This window comes from Apis dorsata, unplaced genomic scaffold (genome assembly GCF_000469605.1).
Source record: "Apis dorsata unplaced genomic scaffold, Apis dorsata 1.3 scaffold_217, whole genome shotgun sequence".
NCBI classification, from domain to species: Eukaryota; Metazoa; Arthropoda; class Insecta; order Hymenoptera; family Apidae; genus Apis; species Apis dorsata.
Genome location: NW_006263500.1, coordinates 547,171 through 558,884, shown reverse-complemented (window position 1 = coordinate 558,884; position 11,714 = coordinate 547,171). Strand labels below are relative to the sequence as shown.

The window sequence follows — 11,714 nt, the reverse complement described above, 5'->3', positions numbered from 1 at the left end:
TATTGTGACAAATTATTTTGCTACTACTTTTTTTTTTTTTTTTTGATAATACATAATTCAAATATTTGATTCTAAAAATATATAATTGATCTGAAATAAGTAACTTGACATTGGTTCTTGCACATTTATCCGTCATAGTTAGTTTTTCAGCGCCGTAATAATTAGAGAAAGAGAATAAAAAGCACCGAGCGAACTCTGCGTATCGACGAATTCACGTTACTTTTTTATTGCGCAAAGTTTTGTGGTATAGATAATCGAGAGCTATAAACAATTACATGCAATTAATGCAAGCATTATCGATTCGTTCTCGAACGACCGGATTATTTATACATAGAAATCAATGATAGAGCCATTCTCGACGATACGATACTAACTAGTCTATCTAGGACTTATTAAAATGAGTTATTGTATCACAGGAAACATGTTCAACGATGTTTATAAATTGGATCTTCTAAATTCTTCTTCGCATTTTCAGTCTCTTTAGAGTTATTCTTGTAATTGTATTGCGATAATCTATCACCATGCGAGTAATATAAATTGTGAAATTCTTCCACGAGGGACACTTTGCAATTAATAATAAAAATATGATGCACGATCACGTAATCTATAATTTTATATATACTTCTTGATCGAGCGAAATCTAATTTTTCTTCTTTTTTAACTCTTTTATCTGTTTTGTGTCCATGGAATGGGGATTACGATCCGTCCAATATTTTTGTTGCACTGTAATTTATGTACATCACTTGATTAATAAATATACTCGGTTACAGATTGTACTTGTCTTTATGCATAAGTATACTTGTCCTATTTTAAATATTTAAAATCGTTGGTTGAAGAATAAATTATTGTATTTGTAAATTCGTTAGTGCATTCGTTGCATTTGCTTAAAGTGTGCTTCTTAATGTGATCGTCTATTGAGAAAGTGTTTAGTGATTTTAATCTTCAAAAATGTTGGGGTAAGTTTGTTTAAATAGATGTCTTAATGTCTGTAAAATTAAGCATTTTAATACATACATTTTTGTATATACATATTTGCAACATATATAACATTGATTATTAATAATATTAATTATATTGCAGATGAATCTAACGAAGAAACGACGTCTATCGGTAGTAACAAAGTAACATTTGCAATTAAACCTGACATCAATGAAAAAATATCATCCATCAATGAAGATCAGAAATCAAAATCCAATAAAATGACAGAGGTAGTTGAAATTCACGCACCACCTCCGGACGTACGTGAAGAAATCGCGAAGGAAATGTCGTCATCATTAATATCAACAATTACTCCACCACCACCTCCACCGCCTCCTTTAGAGAGTCAGATATCTGTTTCTTCGAATAATTCATGCAAATCAGCTACATTGAAGAGTAATCATACAATTAGCGGTAATATACACTTTTATAATGCCCAAAGTTATTTGATGCATGATGTATTGTTGTTTTTAGGGCTGAAAACCGAGAAAGAAGTGCAAGAGGAACTGAAACAAGTATTAATGATATTTCGTGAGAAGAAAGAGTATTATGGCAAGAGTATAGATCGTGAGCCTGTCTTGGATCAATATTCCACTCCTAGAGAAGTGCAAAAATGGCTTACATTTAAAGGATATTCAGAAAAGTATTTCTTAAATTCAAAAAAAAAATTTAATTTGAAAATTTTTAAATTTAAATTTAAATTTGTTTTTCAGAATTTGTAAACAATTAAGAGATATGGCTGGTTCAGAAGTATTTGATTTAACAAAAAGACAATTGGAACAGTATTGTGGTATCGCGGAAGGTGCCAAACTTTTCAATCAAATTTTATTAGCACGAAATGAAAACAAGGTAAATAACAAAAATGAAATATTTTAAGCATAGAATTTTAATTTTCTTATTTTTTCTTATTTATAGACGAAGAGTTCTCGAACATCGGAATTGAAACAAATATTAGAAAAAGCTAGACACAAACAATGAAGCATTTTCTATCAAATACTCTATAAATATATAATAAGAATTATACATATCTTTCAAGTGTATGTAGTAACAAACATATACATCAAGAAATTTAATATCAAATTGCATTTATTATCGAATAATAATCATATTACTATTTTCTTTTATGAAACTCTGTGATTAGTTTGTAAATTAAGAGCAATATATTTAACACTATATCTACTATATCTATAGATAAATATATTTACAAACTAAATACTTAAATGAGATTTTTCAATTATTATTTTTTTTTATATAATAATATATTATAAAAATATATATTATAAATATTTCTGTTATAATAGCAATAAGAGAATGCGTTTTAAATATTGTGAAAAATACTTATTACTAAATAACGAAGTGATATTTTCATAAAAAAGTCGTTAATAGAAAGTCAAAAATATTCGTTTAATATTGATGTCAAATTTTTATTTCAAGCGATCACATACATTGTAACAGACATAAATAGGTACTCTAGCTGTATCATTTATTATATTGATAAACTATACATTTCTTTCGAATACTCGACTCGAAGTCACACAATGTGAACACATTGATAATTATATTTTTATAGAGATAAATCTGTTATAAAGCCCTTGCATATTTATCATTTAAATAATTCTCATACAAAACTTTTATATTGGCAAATGGAATACAACGATACACGTACTGAATACCGTAATATAAAACCTTTAATACAACGAATGTAACATGCACAATAACAATGTTAAGTCTTAATAAATGTTAATAGTCTAAAAACTGTAAAAACAAATGGAGACAACACTTTTCCATTAAACCATATAATAATTGAACAAGGTCAAATCGTTTCTCGATTAATCAGGTTTCAAACAGTCTTATATAATCACATATATTCAATTATGTAATTATTACTAGAAAACAACAATATATCTTGAGAAAAAGCTTCATAATAGAATTGTTTTTAATAAAATAATTATAAATTATTTCAAAATATATGAACTGTGTTGCTTTCTATGATTCTTAATAACTTATTGTAACTGATTCTATGCATGTGTAGAAACTTTTAGAAATGTTTCAATACAAAATCTACATTAAAAAACTCTTAGACATATTTTTCTAAATGCGATCTAAAAATGTCTCGTTCTAAAAATGTTATTCGCGACAGTTATTCGCGACAGTTTTGCAATTATAACTTACAATGGTAACCAAAGTTTTTGGTCGTTTACGAGTAGCTCAGATAAGCCTTATAATTGTAAAATTTCAAATTCATTCATTTTACACAATAATAATTACGTAATAAATATTTATTATGCGATAATTACTGTTTAGTATCATTTATTCTTAACATTATTATTATTATTAAGATTATTATCATTAATTTTACTTTCGTAGACGCATGTGTCTTAAGGATTTAATAAAATCAACAATAGATATTTTTTCAATGACAAAATTAAAAAAAAAAGATTAATAATTTTCATAACACGTTAAAAATCGGAATGTAGGGTTCATGCTATTAAGGAAGTAAAAAAAATTTTTTTGTTCACACAATATAAGACTTGAATAATTAAATTAAATAATACTCAGTGAAATTTCCACATGAAATTTTATAAATTTTGAAAATCATAAGCAAACAAATATGCATTCTTATCAAATACATCAAATACATCATTACGTCTTCCTTTTGGTATAACGTTGTTAATTTATAAATTTAGCATCCTTGACTATGTTATCTATTTATGAATTTGTGCGTATTTCAATTTAATTTTTATAAGCTATCATTGTTGAACTTTATCATTTCTCCATTTAAATTTTGTAAATTTTAAAAAATGTCAACATTTTTAGAGCAGAAGAATTCCGCTCCATATCTTTGGAATAAAAATTTTAATGCCAAATATTTGATTCTAAGATACATCTGTTTCCATATTATCGCGATTTTTATCATTTGAACTATTTTAAACCCGCAAATTCTATGACAGTAAAAATACAGTGAAAAGATAAAAAAAATTATCTGTTTTTCATTCGGTTGCAATTATTCGGTTCAACTTACTGTTAGATTGTTTTATATGATAATTAAGTTATCAATTTCTAATAAATATTCAAACATAACTGTATATAATTTATAATACAATTATTTTAATCCTTTGCGAAAGAACAACTGTTTAAATTCTTTGAATCGTTAAATTAAGGATAATATAATATTTACAATCATTATAATTAATAATATAATTAACCGAAACGTAACATTAAACTGTGATAGAAAATAGAACAATTATTGTATTGGGCTGATTTCTTAAAATTAATGGTACAGTGTTTGATTCTAGGACTAACGATAGTGTATAAAATATATAATATAATATAATATACCCGTGAGATAATTGCATGCCAGATAAACCTTGATCGAGAGCGAAAACATTTTTATATGTAATATGTACACCGGGCATATAATGTTTACGTTATTGTATAATGTCAATGATGAAATTGATGATGATCACTGTACACCGGTGTTATATAAATTATTAAAAATATGATACGAAACCAAAGTTAATAATAACTGATTAATGAATGTTAAACATGTACAACTTATAATTGGCGACTAATAATCGTTCATTAATAATGATCGATTTAATAATAAACATTATTAAATATCTAAGTTATTTTGAAAATGATTTTGAATATTACAGATGCGAATACGTTTTTGGAGTAATATAGTTACGCAATAAATAACTTGCTCATAAGCTTGACCTTGGAATTATCAGAAATACGTATATCAAATATTTTTTACGACTTTACAAAACATAAATTTATTTTTTTGATTATCTTCACAAAAGAAATAAATAATTTTTCTATTAAATATAGACATAATATCCACGTCAAAATTAATACGTAATTCTGTTATTCCATATATGTAATACATAATAAAACAATATACTATACAAATAAACGATATAAGTTTGCAACAGTCGATTAAGGTGTTCATTAAGAACGATAACATAAACCTTTGATCGGCTAGAAACTTAACAAACATATCTATTGCACGAAAGATAAAGTCAAATGCGGATCATCAACCGCGTAAATGATCCAAGGTCAAAGAATGAAGCATACGTACATAGAGAGCGGGCAATGAAGCGATAATGAAGCTAAAAATAGTGTGATACGTGAAAATACGAACATATATTCTACTGACCGGTGGCATCCGAATCCTCCTTTGATGGAACAGACCTTAATCGATTGAGAACATATCAATTGAAAACGAAACTTATCGATAATGATTGAATGAATAGCGAACCTGAAAGCGAGTTGATAGAAAACTGTCAAGAAAAATAAAATTGTGTTTTTTGTATACACGAATGAAAGAAAAATGATGAAAGAAGAAACATTTCGTCCTTATTTCCTCTGTAAAGAAAGATCCCTAAAGATATGCAAAGCAGATCTTGAAAAATCTGTCTTTCATAAATTACCAAAAACCTCCCGCACTACGACCACCAGGTGGATTGTTCACGCGGATACAAGCTCTTCTTGCTTCCTCGACATCCTCTGCGAACATACAATTTTTTCAATATTGCCTCTATTTTAAAAGAAAAAATTTTCTAATTACATACCACTGATAGAAAAAGTAGAGTCTTGCAAATTTCTCTGTCCTTCTAATCGTGGACCTTTCGATGATGGTGTAACCACAGCAGAATCAGGTAGTGTTGGCATACAATCGGGTACTGAAATCTTTGGTTTCGGACTTTCGTAAGTACCGTTTGTTTGATGACTCTTCGCGAGTGCTGCAGCTGCCGCTCTTGCTTCCTCCTTGGCCTTCGCGATAGCGGCATCCTCCTCGGCAAATTTCTTCGCCTCGGCTTCGGTTCGTGCTACACCGCGTGGTTTCTGAACAAATAATAATGATTCTAATTAAAGATGATAATTTTTAAATTACAAATGATTATTCATTATTCGTTAGAGATGAACGTTACGAAATATTAAGAGAAATATACCTTTTCTCTGTCTTCAATCATATCATATACATAAGTAGCATGGCTTGGAGTCTCGACGAACTTTCCGAATCCATGAACAGCTTTTAGTTCACACTCATCCACGCAAACACGACCTTCCACTATAACATACTCAGGTACCCCATGAACTTCCATACCCTGAAATAAAATTAGACAAAGTCAAACTTATTGGCAGAGAAAAAAGAATCATTTCGATCGAAACTAATGTATATAACGTAGCATGTACTACGAGCACTGATAAAATTTTCTTTATCGTTCACAACGATGTTGACTTGATTGAACTTCCTGTGGGTCAGGGTAAGATAAATAGAAAATATGTACCTCCTGCGACTCAATATCGAGGCAACAAAGGCTTTATTAAAGGCTTAATATTGGCCAGACCTTACCTCGAAGATGTTGAAGTCAACGGCCTGGACATGCGTTTGAGCGGAAATCGTACGCTTCCTGTTAGGGTCCCAAACAACTATATCAGCATCTGAGCCAACCGCTATCACTCCCTTTCGTGGATAAAGATTGAAGATCTTTGCAGCGTTGGTGCTGGTCACTGCCACGAACCTCGTAGGATCCATTATTCCAGCGTGCACCCCTTTCTCCCATACAACCGACATCCTATCTTCGACACCATTTACGCCATTGGGAATCTTCGAGAAATCATCCTTGCCTAGAGCCTTTTGTTCGGCGTTGAAGGTACAGTTATCGCTACCGGTAACTTGAAGACCGTCTCTGACGAAATAGAAAATCGTTGAAGCAGGTGGTTTATTAAAATTTTGAGAAATTGATATCTTAAAAAAGCAGAGATATAGCAGAAGAACAAAAGGATACCTTGACATCTGTTAAGCTAGAAGAATTTTATAATATGTAGCTATATGTATTATAATATTATATGATGTAATCGATTTATCGAGTAAAATTGAATGCTGACCGTAGAATGATCTTTAAACGAGTTTTCCTCTGCCCATTTAATTAAGTTTAATACCAGATGCGAGATAAAAATGACTTCCCACGCGGTGTCTATTAAAATTAAGTTCAGTTAGCCTTATATCATGCGTGCCAATTTGTTGCTGTAATTTATCATTGTCATTTGAATTCTTTACGCTTTCCAAACGCATACGAGTAACCCAACAGCGTGAAAATTGTTTTATCTCGTATGCTTATCCATTTACAGTTTTTCTGCATTAAGTTTCGTATAGAATAGAAATAAGTTAATTATCAACTCGAACGTAACGATACTTGAAAGGAGATAAGAACATAAGAAACTGTTGAATGAATCTTCACTTTGCTATATTTTTTATTTCATTAGTTGGTTTGTCGAAAAAAAAAAAACAAATAATCATCGATTAGATAAATCGTGCTTATATCGAAAAAAAATTATCTTCTTAAAGTTTATTTTAGATTCTCTACATTAGTAACTTACTAACGACTATCTTCTTAATTAAAGTGATCCAAGAGTTCAGATTTTTTTTTTTTTACTTACTGTGCTAAGTGTTCGATTAGATAGGCAGGTGTTGTAGAATCAGGTCTCAATGGTGGACTAGTAACGTAACGTCTGGCTTTTTCGATATCTTTCCCATATTGCTCGCTACCATCGATACCCACGGTACTTGCGAGAGTTTCTCCAAACAAGACAACACCCTCCGACTTTTTCGAGGATACAACATCAGCAGCAGATTTGCTCGACAATGCCGTTACGTACAGTGGGCAATTCACCTAAACGCGATATTATCTTGTCTCGTTTATCCTGGCATCGATTTTATTGATTATAAATGTGATCACAGCCGAAAAAAAAAAAAAAAGAAGGATTTTCTCTCGTTCATTCAAATTATGTTGGATTTATTATCTTTCAGAATAAAATACTATTATTTTCAGCCGTGTTCACGATATCATGACTAACTACAGTTTAGAGGTAACTACAAATTGAGCTACATTACTTTTATAATATCGAGGAAGAGAATCGTGCCAGCTGTACAACGATGATTTGAAATGTAAAAGAAATAGGGCAAAGGAAAAGTAATACCGAACTGCAGTTACGATCAGTGTGCATGCACGAGAATTTCGACGGAACATCTAAATATAATTTCTGATGCATGCAATATCGGGGAGCTATAATTATACTTTAATGCTTATCTATTGATATACTTTAATACTCTTTAATACTTATCAATTGTTGCAACAATTTGGAATAAATTAATAAAAATAATAGAAATTATTTTCGAAATTCCATATAAAATACTATAGATAAACCTCAATAGAGATTAGAGTATTCGGTATTCACGATAATACGTGACTTCATATATCTTGCAAATTCCAGATTTCTTAAGCTCCATGAGATTTCATGCATCCTCTTAAAAACTCAAAAATTAAAGAATATAAGAATATAATATAATTAAGAATATAAAAAAATATGAATTTCACAAAAAAGCTCTTTTATAAAGTTAAAATTATTTCTTTAAAATTTTAATGAGTTTAGAATGATCTTTATGCAATCTCATAGAATTTCTGTACGATTATAAATACTTTATACCTTTGTTGCAACGCTGAAATTAATTTATAATTAAATTAAAAAATATATATAAATTATCATTTCTAATTTTAATCTATATTTTTATGAACTAAAAAATAACGTGTAATTTTTTAATCATTTTTCGGTCAGCGAAATATCAGTGATATTTTTTCAAAGCTAAAAGTACTTATTAACAAAATTCATTTCTATTTCTATTTAACGTAAGCTATTTTTTTTTCATTCATTTGTAAAATAAAACATAAAAAAAACTACATATAATAATAATAATAATAATAATAATAATAATAATATCATGGCAACTCGACATATAGATACACTATTCTCTGGATGTCAAAGTCACCTTAATCAAAATTTATGGTGGCTTCGACTCACTTGGCCAACATATTCAACAATGCACGTGGTGTATCTGGGTCTGGTCTTAGAGGTGGACTCAAGACATGCGCTGCAGCGTGTTTCCAGCATTTGTGCGCGTAGTTGGTACCATCTGTGCCAATTGCAGCTGCCAAGGTTTCGCCGAAGATGCAATTGCCACGCTTACGCGCAGCATCCACCGCTTCTGCGGCGCTACGACTCATCACATGCACTACATATAGTGGACAATTGACCTAAGCATGCAGAATTTTGATCGATTTATGCTTTAGTGTCCTTAAAAATAATGAAACTTCCTTTCGTAAAAGTATAATGAATTGTTTTGAATTTTTAAGCTGAAACAAAACAATAAAGTATCTTCTTTTTTTAATAAGATCATATAAAAACTATTTATAATACTTCTTTATATCTTTTAACGATAAAGAAGATAATTACTTTGAACTGAATTAAAAGTATCATTCATTCCAAATTAAAACTATAATCACAGAAAGCGTATATCCATTAATAAGCAATTCTTCAAAGTACTATGATACATTGATTTATAAAGTAGCAGTGCTTGAAAAGATAAACACAAGCATACTTATAAATATGATCATCTATAAATCTTCTCCAGACTCGTTTTCCTTACCTGATTAGCTATAACACACGCTCTGTTCACAGCTTCTGCCTCTACTTCCTCAGGACGCGACATTTCGTGACCTTCGGGTCCCGTGACTCCAGCATCGAGCAATCGTTTCGTGTTCTAAAATAATTTCTACCTAAATTTCTCTGAAGATTTATGTAATATATATCGTAAATATATCTATGCGTCTATTTTCATCAGATGGAACACCAAACATGGTAGCAGTTGTTAAAACGTTCCAACATAACGTATCGCTCGCTTATTTCAAGGATAAATTATGTATAACGATCACGACATAAATCACGACGAGTCTCCTACCTCCGCAATAATGTCGCCATTTTCTGCATGAACCATAGCAATAGCACCGAGCTCCTTGCACGCTTTGAACGTCTCAATTAATTCTGGATCCCTGATCATATATAGATCACGATAGGCCATGAACATTTTGAAGCTATTGACACCGTGATCCTTCACCAACGTAGCCATTTCCTCTTTGACCTGCAATAAAGAAAAACTATGATAGCTTAGAACGGAATAAGAATTATTTCAAACGGATAAACAGTCTGACAAGCGTTAAACAAATAAGGAGTACATCGATTTGCATGCATCCGTACGCTATCCGATTGCGATTTCCTCACTCGATCGCTCGGTATTCCATTCACGATCGTGATTACAGTTACAAAGACGCTGTGGCAAAACAGCTGCAGTTCGTACCAGATTCGTACGATTTGCCAATTTGCCGCGAGATCGGTTTCACCATATTTAGGAACGGAGCGGAGTGGACTCGTCGCTCGATCTAGGCCGATGCTTTATGCTCGTTCCAAGTGTCTAAATCGTCTATTGAACGATGCTGAACAAAAATCGATTCGATAATTTTTCCGCTCGTTTCAACATCAATTTCAATTGACCACCGATTTGATCATTAGCATTTGATAAAAAGAACGATCGAAAGAGAGAGGGGAGCGTAACGCGTTCTCCTACTAATTCCCGATAGTCATCTGTGAATTACGTAAATTCTATTTGCGATCTGAATGCCAATTGTCAACACGCTATTTCATGATAATATAACATTACGTTTAATTTTATAAAACGACGGCGATAAAATTAAAAGAGACACGCAAGAAAGGGGTCGGTCGTGCTTTCTTTTCCAGGAAGGACTCGTATTACTGTAATTATCTCATTCTGGGTGACTAAATAGAATAGAGAATAGCGTGTGAACTGTATCATAGTGATGTAGTCATCGTTTCAGAACGCGACTGCAGAATCTTTCAGATCCATCGTTCTAACGTTTCCTTTATATTAACATTGAACGAAACTAGGAGGAAGAGATCTTTCTTCTTGGACGTTCGTCACGTTTGTTCGAAGGCTCACTTTTGGACTCCAGGACGTGATAGCGACGTGGAGCGAATAATCGCAGCAAACTTTCTGGTCGGCGCTCTCCCGGTACCTCTCGTACGCCTCTAAAATTGATTCGTCCTTCTTGGGGATGACAAAGTCGATGATCATCGTCGTACCACCGGCGACAGCTGCTTTCGTGCCCTGATAAAAATCGTCCACCGTCTTGGCGCCCATTAACTCCAATTCGAAATGGGTGTGCGGATCTATGCCACCGGGCATCACGTACTTTCCACGGGCGTCGATAATTCTCGTGCCACCTGGTATTATTAAATTACGACCCATTTGCCTGGAAATATAACGTTTCTTTATGTAATCGGAATGCAACGATGGAAATGAACGATTAAGCGCTCCTAAACCATTATTAGTACATACTGATGAACTATAAAATCATATATACAATCATTCATTAATTTTTTCTTTAAAAGGAAAAAGAGCAACAAAGTAATTAGACAATTTCCAATACAATTACACGGCTCTAGATAAATATTCAATATTAATAAAATTTTTTAAATCTTTTCCATAAGTTACATGTCACGCTTGTTTGACAAATTATACTATCATCGCGTTATCTTTTTATGCTGTTCATTGATAAAACGTTGTATCGCGTTTCGCTTGCGCAAAGTGGCGAATAAACACGCGAGCAGAATTTCGAATGAAACGTCGATCGTTCGTGTACATATATGTAAATCGAAAAATTTATTTGCTCGCAAACCCTAATTTATCATCACCTTTGACTCGTGCAACAATTATAGCAGAATAAATGCCACGTTGGAGATTGGATATTGGAGATGGACGATCGAAACTCGACAAATTCCACGCGAAAACGATTTCGCGTTTAATAAATTATACAACG

At 31.7% G+C, this 11,714-nt stretch overlaps 2 protein-coding genes across 11 annotated transcripts in view; one reads left to right on the top strand and one right to left on the bottom strand.

Annotated features, from left to right (window-relative positions):
* LOC102670892 (epidermal growth factor receptor kinase substrate 8-like) overlaps positions 1-4,773 on the top strand; it is an 18,623-nt gene extending 13,850 nt beyond the window's left edge. For 6 of the 8 annotated variants that reach the window (XM_031510195.1, XM_031510192.1, XM_031510194.1 and 3 more), the window contains 4 exons: positions 1,081-1,392; positions 1,453-1,621; positions 1,692-1,827; positions 1,894-4,773. In XM_031510195.1, the coding sequence (XP_031366055.1) occupies positions 1,081-1,392; positions 1,453-1,621; positions 1,692-1,827; positions 1,894-1,956 (680 nt within the window). In that variant the 3' untranslated portion in view covers positions 1,957-4,773. The remainder of the gene's footprint in view (positions 1-1,080; positions 1,393-1,452; positions 1,622-1,691; positions 1,828-1,893) is intronic. The other 2 variants (XM_031510198.1, XM_031510197.1) reach the window with 2 other exon arrangements.
* The window catches only part of LOC102679015 (dihydropyrimidinase), a 21,510-nt gene that overhangs the window by 2,374 nt on the left and 7,422 nt on the right, over positions 1-11,714 (bottom strand). Inside the window, exons 3-11 of one of the 3 annotated variants that reach the window (XM_031510201.1) lie at positions 10,835-11,147; positions 9,782-9,961; positions 9,470-9,583; positions 8,845-9,077; positions 6,338-6,674; positions 5,934-6,089; positions 5,553-5,826; positions 5,412-5,487; positions 2,378-5,172 (exon numbers count right to left, since the gene is read on the bottom strand). In XM_031510201.1, the coding sequence (XP_031366061.1) occupies positions 5,130-5,172; positions 5,412-5,487; positions 5,553-5,826; positions 5,934-6,089; positions 6,338-6,674; positions 8,845-9,077; positions 9,470-9,583; positions 9,782-9,961; positions 10,835-11,147 (1,726 nt within the window). In that variant the 3' untranslated portion in view covers positions 2,378-5,129. Of the gene's footprint in view, positions 1-2,377; positions 5,173-5,411; positions 5,488-5,552; positions 5,827-5,933; positions 6,090-6,337; positions 6,675-7,425; positions 7,659-8,844; positions 9,078-9,469; positions 9,584-9,781; positions 9,962-10,834; positions 11,148-11,714 lie in introns of those variants that run through there. The other 2 variants (XM_031510200.1, XM_031510202.1) reach the window with 2 other exon arrangements.